The sequence below is a fragment of the Salmo trutta genome, chromosome 14 (genome assembly GCF_901001165.1).
Source record: "Salmo trutta chromosome 14, fSalTru1.1, whole genome shotgun sequence".
In the NCBI taxonomy this organism is placed as follows: Eukaryota; Metazoa; Chordata; class Actinopteri; order Salmoniformes; family Salmonidae; genus Salmo; species Salmo trutta.
In genome coordinates this window covers 28,438,175-28,451,534 of record NC_042970.1, presented here as the reverse complement: position 1 = coordinate 28,451,534, position 13,360 = coordinate 28,438,175, and the positions used below count along the sequence as shown (strand labels likewise).

Sequence of the window (13,360 nt, the reverse complement as noted above, 5' to 3'; positions counted from 1 at the left end):
GGGCACTTCCTGTATGGAATCTTCTCAGGTTTTGGCCTGCCATATGAGTTCTGTTATACTCACAGACACTATTCAAACAGTTTTAGAAACTTTAGTGTTTTCTATCCAAATCTACTAATTATATGCATATTCTAGTTTCTGGGCAGGAGTAGTAACCAGATTAAATCGGGTACGTTTTTTTATCCGGCTGTGAAAATACTGCCCCCTATCCCAAAGAAGTTTTAAGTCAAGTCACCTTCACTATTACATCAATTCACTCTAATCTAAACATCCAATTCTACTTTATTCCTAGCTACAGTATAGTGCCTCTCAAGGGGTCATTGTCATAAAGAAGACAGAGACACATAAAGCCTATAGGTGCTTGAAAATATATATTTCCTGCTGAATTACTTACCTGTCCCCATCCTTCCTTTCTTATGGTCTTTTTACCCATAATGTCCTTGAGCAGGTTTCTGTCAACTGAATTGGGCCAGAGACAGTTAGCTAGCTAGGGAGATGTCAGAAAATAACCTATAAAAGAGCCTGGATAGCTCACATAGCAGACCTGAATGTCACTGTCTCACCACTATTCCCTGTGTCTCTGTAGATAAAACACATTAGTTCCCATCGTCACATCAGTGGATAAGATGGCGCAGGAGAACAAGGCTGACGTTTTGCGTATTCCTAACCAATTGTGGGTCTTTTTTTTGGGGTTTCTTTGTGTTTGTAACATTTCTTTACTTGTTTTGTACTTAATGTTACTGCTACCGTCTCTTATGACCGAAAATGACTTCTGGGAATCAGAATTGCAATTACTCACAACGGACGAATCCTTTTTTTTCCTTTAACGAGACCGACGAGCCCGACGAGCCCGACATGAATGATATACTGCTTTCCTGTGAACAGGCCCAGTTCCCTGTCATTTGCATGAAGAGAAGGTAGAGAGAAGGGGCCAGAGGGCGGGCTGCCTTCTGAGAATTCGTAGGCGATCGAATAAACCCCCACTTCCTTCCATTCTGTTAGCAAACGTGCAATCTTTGGAAAATAAAATCGATGACCTTCGCGGAAGATTAAACCACCAACGGGACATTCAAAACTGTAATATCTTATGTTTCACAGAGTCGTGGCTGAACAACGACATTATCAATATACAGCTAGCTGGTTATATGCTGTACCGGCAGGACAGAACAGCGGCGTCTGGTAAAACAAGGGGCGGCGGACTATGTATTTTTGTAAATAACAGCTGGTGCACGATATCTAAGGAAGTCTCGAGGTTTTGCTCACCTGAAGTAGAGTATCTCATGACAAGGTCCTAGTAGCCGGGGACTTTAATGCAGTGAAACTTAAATCCGTCTTCCAAATTTCTATCAGCATGTTAAATGTGCAACCAGAGGGAAAATAAACTCTGGACCACCTTTACTCCACACACAGAGACGCATACAAAGCTCTCCCTCGCCCTCCATTTGATAAATCTGACCATAATTCAATCCTCCTGCTTACAAGCAAAAACTAAAGCTGGAAGCCCCAGTGACTCGATCAATAAAAAAGTGGTCAGATGAAACAGATGCTAAGCTACAGGAGTGGTTTGCTAGCACAGACTGGAATATGTTCCAGGATTAATCCGATAGCATTGAGGAGTACACCACATCAGTCATTGGCTTCATCAATAAGTGCATCGATGACGTCGTCCCCACAGTGACCATACGTACATACCCCAACCAGAAGCCATGGATTACAGGCAACATCTGCACTGAGCTAAACTGCCTCTTGAGCTGCCGCTTTCAAGGAGCGGGACTCTAACCCAGAAGCTTATAAGAAATCCCGCTATGCCCTCCGACGAACCATAAAAAAGTAAAGCGTCAATACAGGACTAAGATCGAATCGTACTCCACTGGCTCTGACGCTTGTTGGTCACATCAGTGGATAAGATGGCGCCGGAGAACAAGGCTGACGTTTTGCGTATTCCTAACCCTGTCCAAGTCGGATGTGGCAGGGCTGGCAAACCATTACAGACTACAAAGGGAAACACAGCCGAGAGCTGCCCAGTGACACAAGCCAACCAGACGAGCTAAACTACTTCTATGCTCGCTTCGAGACAAATAACACTGAAACATGCATGAAAGCACCAGCTGTACCAGAAGACTGTGTGATCACGCTCTCCGCAGCCGATGTGAGTAAGACCTTTAAACAGGTCAACATTCACAAGGCTGCAGGGCCAGACGGATTACCAAGATGTGTATTGCGAGCATACGTTGACCAACTGGCAAGTGTCTTCACTGACATTTTCAACCTCTCCCTGTCCGAGTCTGTAATGCCAACATGTTTTAAGTACACTACCACCATTGTCCCTGTGCCCAAGAACACTAAGGTAACCTGCCTAAATGACTACTGACCCGTAGCACTCACGTCTGTAGCCATGAAGTGCTTTGAAAGGCTGGTCATGGCTCACATCAACACCATTATCCCAGAAACTCTAGACCCACTTCAATTTGCATACCACTCTAACAGATCCACAGATGATGCAATCTCTATTGCACTCCACACTGCCCTTTCCCACCTGGACAAAAGGAACACCTATGTGAGAATGTTATTCATTGACTACAGCTCAGCGTTCCATACCGTAGTGCCCTTAATGCTCATCAATAAGCTAAGGACCCTGGGACTAAACACCTCCCTCTGCAACTGGATCCTGGACTTCCTGACGGGCCGATCCCAGGTGGTAAAGGTAGGTAACAACACATCCGCCAAGCTGATCCTCAACACGGGCCCCTCAGGGGTGCGTGCTCAGTCCCCTCCTGTACTCCTTGTTCACTCATGACTGCACGGCCAAGCACGACTCCAACACCATCATTAAGTTTGCCGATGACACAACAGTGGTAGGCCTGATCACCGACAAAGACGAGGCAGCCTATACGGAGGAGGTCAGAAACCTGGCCATGTGGTGCCAGGACAACCACCTCTCCCTCAACGTGATCAAGACAAAGGAGATGATTGTGGACTACAGGAAAAAGAGGACCGAGCACGCCCCCATTCTCATCGACAGGGCTGTAGTGGAGCAGGTTGAGAGCTTCAAGTTCCTTGGTGCCCACATCACCAACAAACTAACATAGTCCAAGCAAACCAAGACAGTCGTGAAGAGGGTATGACAAAACCTATTCCCCCTCAGGAGACTTTAAAGATGTGACATAGGTCCTCAGATCCTCAAAAGGTTCTACAGCTGCACCATCGAGAGCATCCTGACTGGTTGCATCACTGCCTGGTATGGCAACTGCTCGGCCTCCAACCGCAAGACACTACAGAGGGTAGTGCGAATGGCCCAGTACATCACTGGGGCCAAGCTTCCTGCCATCCAGGACCTCTGCACCAGGTGGTGTCAAAGGAAGGCCCTAAGAATTGTCAAAGATTCCAGCCACCCTAGTCATAGACTGTTTCCTCTGCTACCCCCCCTTTTACACCGCTGCCACTCTGTTGTTATCATCTATGCATAGGCACTTTAATAACTCTACCTACATGTACATATTACCTCAACCCACCGGTGCCCCCTCACATTGACTCTGTACCGGTACCCACCTGTGTATAGTCTCGCTATTGTTATTTTACTGCTGCTCTTTATTTACTTGTTACTTTTATTTCTTATTCTTACTCATATTTTTTTTCAACTGCATTGTTGGTTCGGGGCTCGTAAGTAAGCATTTCACTGTAAGGTATGGCAACCTGTTGTATTCGGTGCATGTGACTAATACAATTTGAGTTTATAGTATCATGGCCAAAGGCAGGCACTATGCTCCCTACGCCACATCAAACACCTCTGCAGGTGCTAGTATAGTAGCAACCCCATCTTTCTGCACAACCATCGAGGACACATCGATCAACGGCAGCATCTGGGTTTGTGTTGGATTATGGCTCAGCAGAATGCTGGAAGTGAAAATAATTACCTGGGGGGCTCTTACCTCTCTGAGCTCACACAGGCAGATGTTGTTTAGCATGGAAGTGAAACAGGAAATCTGCTCTCTGATAGTAATTTGATAAAGGATATCAGTTGATTACTTAGTGTGATTTACTCTGTATGTAGTCCCCCTCGGCATCTACTGTAATGTCCTTAATCCATCTTTATCACTTACAATTATTCCACTGAATAATATAAAAATATAGATTGGGGCCATATTCAATATCGTGCTGTCTCGAATATGGTAAATAAGAATGTGTGTTTTTGCTGCATGTGTTTTGAGTGTATGTGCTTGGGGAATGTGTTTGAATTGTGTAAATACTTGTTTTTCAACCACTCCACAAATTTCTTGTTAACAAACTATAGTTTTGGCAAGTCGGTTAGGGCATCTACGTTGTGCATGACACAAGTAATTTTTCCAACAATTGTTTACAGACAGATTATTTCACTTATAATTCACTGTATCACAATTCCAGTAGGTCAGAAGTTTACATACACTAAGTTGACTGTGCCTTTAAACAGCTTGGAATATTCCAGAAAATGATGTCATGGCTTTAGAAGCTTCTGATAGGCTAATTGACATCATTTGAGTCAATTGCAGGTGTACCTGTGGATGTATTTCAAGGCCTGTCTTCAAACTCAGTGCCTCTTTGCTTGACATCATGGGGAAATCAAAAGAAATCAGCCAAGACCTCAGGAAAAAAATTGTAGAGCTCCACAAGTCTGGTTCATCCTTGGGAGCAATTTCCAAACGCCTGAAGGTACCACGTTCATCTGTACAAACAATAGTATGCACGTATGAGCACCATGGGACCACGCAGCCGTCATACCGCTCAGGAAGGAGACACGTTCTGTCTCCTAGAGATGAACGTACTTTGGTGTGAAAAGTGTAAATCAATCAACAGAACAACAGCAAAGGACCTTGTGAAGATGCTGGAGGAAACGGGTACGAGTCCTATATCAACATAAGCTGAAAGGCCACTCGGCAAGGAAGAAGCCACTGCTCCAAAACCGCCATAAAAGACCAGACTACGGTTTGCAACTGCACATGGGGACAAAGATCGTACCTTTTGGAGAAATGTCCTCTGGTCTGATGAAACAAAAATGGAACGGTTTGGCCATAATGACCATCGTTATGTTTGGAGGAAAAAGGGGGAGGCTTGCAAGCCGAAGAACACCATCCCAATCGTGAAGCACGGGGGTGGCATTATCATGTTGTGGGGGTGCTTTGCTGCAAGAGGGACTGGTGCACTTCACAAAATAGATGGCATCATGAAGCTTGGTCGCAAATGGGTCTTCCAAATGGACAATGACCCCAAGCATAATTCCAAAGTTGTGGCAAACTGGCTTAAGGACAACAAAGTCAAGGTATTGGAGTGGCCATCACAAAGCCCTGACCTCAATCCTATAGAATATTTGTAGGCAGAACTGAAAAATCGTGTGCGAGCAAGGAGGCCTACAAACCTGACTCAGTTACACCAGCTCTTTCAGGAGGAATGGGCTAAAATTCACCCAACTTATTGTGGGAAGCTTGTGGAAAGCTACTCAAAACATTTTACCCAGGTTAAACACTTTTAAGGCAATGTTGCCAAGTACTAATTGAGTGTATGTAAACTTCTGACCCACTGGGAATGTGGTGAAAGAAATAAAAGCCGAAATAAAAAATTATCTCTATTATTATTCTGACATTTCACATTCTTAAAATAAAGTGGTGATCCTAACTGACCTAGGACGGGGAATTTTTACTTGGATTAAATGTCAGGAATTGTGAAAAACTGAGTTTAAATGTATTTGGCTAAGGTGTAAACTTTTGACTTCAACTGTGTGTGTGTGTGTGGTGTGTTCAGAGTGCTCAGGAGTCAGAGGAGATCCAGGATGAACTGAATGAGAAGGTGGACAGGTTGAAGGCTGAGCTGGTGGTCTTTAAGAGTCTCATGAGCGATGTAAGTATAACATACACACCTTCCCTTCACACTCCACTGCAGCACTGTCACAGACTAACAGACACCACAGTCATATTCCTGTTCAAATGATGCCAATTATATTCTCAACAATACAACAGCGTTGGTTGTATTGACAGTAGTATTGTTCTTTATAGGTGGTGATAGATGTTGTCAGTCATACTGTAGAGGTCCTTAGGGCTTCATTCATCATACTGAACACTCAGAGACTGGGCTCCAGGACAGGCTAGCAGATTCACACCCCTCCTTATTTGGATTTTTACCCAGCAGTGGAAACATATTCTGCCGCAATTGCAAGAGGGCCTTTCAGGCAGGTATTCATTGAATGCTCCGATAACAAGTGTTCATAAACACACAGTAGATCAGCAGGACCTTACGCTATATCTGCGTAGCACCTTATTTTTGCCATGGAGCTTGCATCTAGTGTAACGGCTGTAATTTATTGTAGCTGGCCAAGCCTTCGCTTTCATTTGGTCAGGAATGAATAAACAAAATTAGCAAGGAGTTGTTTGGATTTCCGTTGAAACCATTCTAGCTTGGCTCCCTCTCTTATTTACTTCTGTGTTTAACTGGCCATGTCAGTTAGTGGCATTATGGGTAATAGCAGCTGCCTCCTCATGACACACATCTGTAGTCAGAGAAGGATATATGCAGTACATATGAGTCAACACACAGTGTGACCTGATAGACCTCCAGGGTAGTGAATAAACACTGATTTGGGACGTGTCCTTTGAAAAGGTGTACTTTGTCGTTGCTCACTATTAAGGGCGGTCGACGTCTGAGTTCCCAATATGTCAGGAGGGATCTGGATATGAAAGTAAGAGATACCTCTATTCCTGCCTTCCCACTTCCCTTCACCCTAGAATCAAAATACTAGCTTTTCCCTTACTACACTACTGTGAAACAGTGTTGTGAGTGTTGTAGACAGTTAAGTATAGAATTGCTTGGTCATAACTAGCATATTAGAGTAATTGCAAGTTATTGAGTGGCAAAAAGAAGCATGAGATGTAGCAGTGATCAAATTCACCTTGGAGTGTAGGATGTTTCCTTTGGACCTTCACAGAGATGTTGAATGATGTGTTATTGACCCAGACTGACTGGATGTGGGTTTCTGCTGGGTCTGCAATCTAACCACAGTGTATTCAATTGACTTTAATACTGCTGCAAATGGTCAGTCACAGATACCCACTCATGAATGAACTCAGCATGTAACTCATGTTATTCATATCAGTCCTATAGCTTTGAAATGCCTTTAGACATTTGTTGAGTACAGTAAGTGGAGGTTTTGGGTGGATGATTCACTGCTTCACAGCCAACAACAGACACCTCTCCTTCCTCTCCAGCAAATGTCTGACCTGGACTCTAAGATCCAGGAGAAAGCCATGCGAGTGGACATGGACATCTGCCGGCGCATCGACATCACCGCCAAACTGTGTGACGTGGCTCAGCAGCGCAACTCAGAGGACATGTCCAAGATGTTCAGCGTCAGCCCGGCCAGGTCGCTCCCAGAGAGGGTGTGTATCAATCTATCTGTATGTTAGGCCTCAGTCTGCAACAGCTAACAGTGTGCTGCTGCTACACTCTCTTCTATATAGGCAGACACACACAGCCACAAACACAATGCTCATTGACCCTTTCACCATACCCATACACACACAATCCCTGCTCAGTGGTGAACTGAAGTTTTGACTTTCCATTGCGCCGACATTACTGGCCAAAGCCAAGATATGAATCCAGCCAGAATCAGACCAGAGGCTTTTTAGGTGGTGCATGGTACTGCCTAAATTATTAATATCAGAATAGACAAATTGCCCAAAATTCTGTCCTGCATTGATGCACTGAGTGAGTAACCTGGTTGGGGCTATGTGTGTTCCAGGGTGCCATGGCGTGCTGCAGGAAGAAGGAGCGCAGGCCTGTGTCTGATGAGGACAGCTCTGAGATGGATGCAGACCCCAGCACCAGTACCTCAGAGGAGGAGGAGGTCCCTCTTAACATCACTGATGAAATGAAACGAATGCTCAACCAACTGTGAGTCAGCCTTCTACACGCACACTCATTACAGCTATCCAGAAAGACGAGCTGGCTTCGTTATGACCCCCTCCACATGTGCGCACACACATCACAGGAGGCTGATGAGGGGAGAACGGCTCATAGTAATGGCCGGAACGGAGCATATGGAAGCCATGTGCTTGACGTATATGACACCATTCGACTGATTCTGCTCCAGTCATTACCATGAGCCCGTTCTCCCCAATTAAGATGCCACCAACCTCCTGTGTCACACACACCCCAGTGGTGCATTGTATTTCTATAATGTTGTCCTTTACTCCCATCTAGTGTTAATGCAGAGTGTGGCATTCATTTTGTTTTCAGTAGGGCCACCAAAAGCTAGATGAGAACGTTACATTACAGAATGTCTTCTTTGTGTAAATGTATGCCGAAAATGTAGTTTTGAGTATCGGTGTGAATAATAAAAGTATAATTTGTGTTCCACTAAAACGTCTCACTGTCTCAAGTCTTTCTCAAACGCTGTGTCTAGTCTGTTTTCCTGCATGTCTTCTCTATGGATCTTTCTTTCTCCTCTGTGTTTGGACCTCTTGTGAATGTGTTGCCTGTTGTTTCTCCTCCTTTCCTCCCTCTCTTTTCCTTCCTGTCTCTGTGCCACACAGACATTGTTCAGATGATAATTGTGTTGCCAGGAGGGAGACGTTTGACATTGATGACGACTGTGACAGCCTGACGTGGGAAGAGAATGACGAGACCTTGTTGCTATGGGAGGACTTCACCAACTATAACATACAACCCAGTGCCATCACCGCATCAAACTGCACAGCCACCAGCGCAGCCACCAGCGCAGCCACCAGCAACACAGAGGAGCCTGTGAGTTGGATTAGATACCACACAGTAAATGTCAACGATACTTATGGACAGGAAAAATCTAAAACAGTTAAATTACCACTACCTACTGATATACTAATGGTCAAGGGTACAGGAGGGCATTGAGAGTCGGTTACCTCCCATACTTCCCATCCATTCATATTCGGCAAACACAAATGTTTGCAGTAAAATAACGTCTTTTCATTTTGACTTGGAGGTCAAATTCTGCCCATTGTTATGCTCCAGTTGAGAAATGAAATGCAATATCCAAACAGTGAATGAGAGTGTTTTAGCTAATCCTCATTGCTTCTTCCCAGGTCTCTCAGGATGGAAGCCTGGGCAGCCTCATAGATGAGACAGAATCACTATTCAAGACCAGAGAGCAGGAGTACCAGGAGACCATTGGCGCGATTGAGGTGAACAGGCTGTGTGTGTGTATGAGAGCGAGAATGTGACAGAGGTACAGTAACAAAAATAGAGGAGAATGAAATCCCCTGAGATGTATCTACCTGTTAGAGATCTATTGCATCTAACAGAAACACCTGTCGAGTAACAGGACATGGGAGGACAACGACTGCCTTTTGATTTGTTGGTTGTTTTGTCCCTCTTGCTGTTTGGTTTTGATTTGTGACTCCGGTGACCATTCATCTGGCCAGAGTGACTCAGTCCCTGGCAGGGCTGGCACCTGTCCCAGCTCAATGTCACTGATGTCTATCTCTCTCTCCTCCCTACCCTCTCTCTTCTGTCCTCCTTACTCTTTCCTCTTCTCTCTATTTCTCTGGCTTCCTTTCTCCTCCATCTCTCTCTCCCTCTCAGATGGAGCTAGCCACAGCGAAGAGTGACATGAACAGACACCTGCATGAGTACATGGAGATGTGTAGCATGAAGCGTGGTCTGGACGTGCAGATGGAGACGTGCAGGAGGATGATCAAAGGGGGCAGGAACTCTCCCTCTGTCAGCTCGGTGGCCAGCAGCGACTCAGGGAATACTGACGAGATCCAGGACGAACTATTGGACAAGGATGGAGAGGCTGAGGTGCCAATCAGCTGATGGCTGTCCTGCCTGGCACCGCCCCTCACTCCTCCACTCACTGACGTATAGCTGCTCACAGAGCTCCACCCTGCTTGGGGGTTGGCCCGTTTGGCACTTTTGGCTGGGGGTCCTGATGGTCCTAAGGGTCTGTCCCACTCTCCCAGGCCTAGAACTGGTGCTTATTGTCTCTGTTCTCATAGGGATGGAGGGGCACGGTGTTCCTTTGCTTCACAAGTATTATAAGGCAGAGGTGGCACATACAATATAGTGTCAGCTGTGCTCTCTTCCTCAGTGCTGCCTTGCTGGTTTCTTCAACCTAATCAGAGCTTCACAAGAACATCCAGCAAAACAGTCAACCTTATCAAACCAGTCGTACTGGCTCACTATTAGCATATTCGAAACAGTTGCACTGTCACCATCGTCAATCTGTTGGCCTGAGGCGGACAGTCCATTTGGTCAACAGGGAACAACATACACAACAGTATTCACCAGTGAGAATATATGCCTGAGGTCTTTTAATAATCACAAATCAAGAGCAATCACTCAATTTTCTACTTGCATGTGCCCCATGGATGTAGATGGATCATTCACATGCAGTACACTGTACATGCACATGTACAATTGGGTATTGAAATGTTCTCACCAGAGTCAATACAAACAAAACAGCCTGACTGGACTCTCCATGGTTACCAGTGTTTACTGGGGAACGGAGCACAGCCCTTTGCTGCATAATGCATTGTTCAAGCTCTATGCAATTTAGCTAGCCTTATTTCAGGATGACCTTCCCTACCCTTTTCCCTTATGATTAGCCTTTTTAAGCTGGGCAGGTGTTTTCTAGTTGTCATTCAGAGTGCTCATGTGTGTTCTCCGAAGTGGAAGGCGCAGAATTGTCTCAAAAAGGGAAATGTTGGAACAGTGACCCCTAGTTGTCTTTGTCAAAGTCATACCCCTTCCCTCCCTACCTATGTTAATTTAATGTCTGTAAACATGGAAAAGATTATCGAAAATAATATGGAACAAGGTGCCAGCAAATATGCTGTTTTTGATTTGTATTGCCTTTTGCTGATCACTATCATACTAAGCTTCAGCTACATTTTGTAATTTCCCCTAAAATGTATATGTTATGATTGGTAGAACTAAGTTCTTGATTGTCCCTTGGGCTACTCTTTGGTAAGTCCAAAGGGCTGTTGAGAGTAATTGGTAATCTGTTTGTCCTCTCAGAGAGAGGGTATGGAAGATATATTACACAAAACAATCACGGAAACTGGCAACACCATGAACATTGGTTGCTAACACAATTCCTAACTTATACACTGTACAATGCCATATTCGGGTTATATTTTTGCCAATCCGGGCGACGAACCTCAGATGGCGTCTCACAAAAACTCCCCTCCCTTCTGTCCAGCCTATCATATTCCGTTGTCCCATTGTCATGTGCCCTGGATTGGGCTTAGAATTGTTTGTACATATATAAGAGACACAGGAGGTTGGTGGCACCTTAATTGGGGAGAACGGGCTCATTCCAATAACTGGAGCGGAATAGGTGGAATGGTAAAATTCATCAACCACATGATTTCCAGGTGTTTGATGCCATTCCATGAGCCGTTCTCCCCTCAGCAGCCTCCTGTGATAAGAGGGCTGTTGGCATGTGATCGTATACCCTAGATGCCTTTCTGTTCATAATGCGCTATACGTAATTCATTTTGTTGTATTACATTCAGTCTAATGATTTTCATTGAATTAATCAATTAACGAAATTGATGAACGCACAAGGATTGGGAGAGGTTTTCTGCAAGTTATTTTTCAATTGGTTTATGAAATGTTGTTAGTTTGCAGAATCAAGGTGAAAAGTGCTATTTGTATGATGAGGGTTTTAATAATTACATTTGTCATTGCATTGTCTCTATGGGGAAGAGGGGCTATTGCATTTGGTTGTTTCTCTGAATTGTTTTACATTTCAACTAGAGGCACATCATAGTTGCAGTACAATAGTGTTGCAATTCTCAATTTCTTAAATCAAGAGACATTGAGATCGGAATCAATTCCCGTAGCTTTAAATGGGCCTATAGTCCATGAAATTACATTGTACGTGTTGCGGCAGAAATTAAATATTCTCTGTTGTTGTATTAACGATCATGGATGGTCAAAATGGTCAGGACACTTAACTATTTCATCTGACACAAAAAGGCTGGCCCAACCAGTCTAGTGTGTATTATTTCCTAAACCATAGTAAAATATCCAGACACATAACAGATAACATTTAGGGAGAGGCCTTATTCCCAGCTAATCATCAAAATACATTGTATAAGATTTAAAACCAGCATGACGAAAGCCATGTTTTTGTTGGTCCTTTACTGCACCATACAGTGTAGGCTGGTAACCATTAGGCCTATGCCCTTATTTCTAATGATGTCTCACGATGTCATTTCTACAAAGGGAACAAATCAGATAACATACGCTACATACACAAAAGTTTGTGGACACCCCTTCAAATTCGTGGATTCGGCTATTTCAGGCACACCTGTTGCTAACAAATGTATAAAATCGAGCACACTGCCATGCAATCTCCATAGACAAACATTGACAGTAGAATGGCCTTACTGAAGAGCTCAGTGAATTTCAACATGGTACCGTCATAGGGTGGCACCTTTCCAACAAGTCAGTTCCTCAAATGAGGAACTGACTTGAGCTGCGCCGGTCAACTTTAAGTGCTGTTATTGTGAAGTGGAAATGTCTAGGAGCAACAACGGCTCAGCCGCGAAGTGGTAGGCCACACAAGCTCACAGATCGGGACTGCGTGTAAAAATTGTCCGTCCTTGGTTGCAACACTCACTACCGAGTTCCAAACTGCCTCTGGAAGCAATGTCAGCACAATAACTGTTTGTCGGGAGCTTCATGAAATGGGTTTCCATAGCCGAGCAGCCGCACGGAAGCCTAAGTTCACCATGCGCAATGCCAAGCGTCGGCTAGAGTGGTTTAAAGCTTGCCGCCATTGGACTCTGGAGCAGTGGAAACGTGTTCTCTGGAGTGATGAATCACGCTTCACTGTCTGGCAGTCTGACCAACAAATCTGAGTTTTGCGGATGCCAGGAGAATGCTACCTGCCCCAATGCATAGTGCCAACTGTAAAGTTTGGTGGAGGAGGAATAATGGTCTGGGGTTGTTTTTAATGGTTCGGGATACGCCCCTTAGTTCCAGTGAAGAGATCTTAACACTATAGCATACAGTGACATTCTAGACGATTCTGTGCTTACAACTTTGTGGCAACAATTTGGTGAAGGCCCTTTCCTGTTTCAGCATGACAATGCCCCCGTGCACAAACGAGGACCTTACAGAAATGGTTTGTCGAGATTGGTGTGGAAGAACTTGACCGGCTTGCACAGAACCCTGACCTCAATCCCATCTAACAACTTTGGGATGCACTGGAACGCCGACTGCGAGCCAGGCCTAATTGCCCAACATCAGTGTCCGGCCACACTAATGCACTTGTGGCTGAATGGAAGCAAGTCCCCGCAGCAATGTTCCATCTAGTGGAAAGCCTTCCCAGAAGAGTGGAGGCTGTTAT

At 44.7% G+C, this 13,360-nt stretch overlaps 1 protein-coding gene across 4 annotated transcripts in view; it reads left to right on the top strand.

Annotated features, from left to right (window-relative positions):
• Positions 1–11,722, top strand: part of LOC115207734 (intermediate filament family orphan 2) — a 41,573-nt gene extending 29,851 nt beyond the window's left edge. The window contains exons 3-9 of one of the 4 annotated variants that reach the window (XM_029775170.1): positions 5,773–5,868; positions 6,653–6,703; positions 7,230–7,400; positions 7,763–7,914; positions 8,556–8,766; positions 9,081–9,179; positions 9,580–11,722. In XM_029775170.1, the coding sequence (XP_029631030.1) occupies positions 5,773–5,868; positions 6,653–6,703; positions 7,230–7,400; positions 7,763–7,914; positions 8,556–8,766; positions 9,081–9,179; positions 9,580–9,813 (1,014 nt within the window). In that variant the 3' untranslated portion in view covers positions 9,814–11,722. The remainder of the gene's footprint in view (positions 1–5,772; positions 5,869–6,652; positions 6,704–7,229; positions 7,401–7,762; positions 7,915–8,555; positions 8,767–9,080; positions 9,180–9,579) is intronic. The other 3 variants (XM_029775171.1, XM_029775174.1, XM_029775173.1) reach the window with 3 other exon arrangements.
• Positions 11,723–13,360: the final 1,638 nt, after the last annotated feature.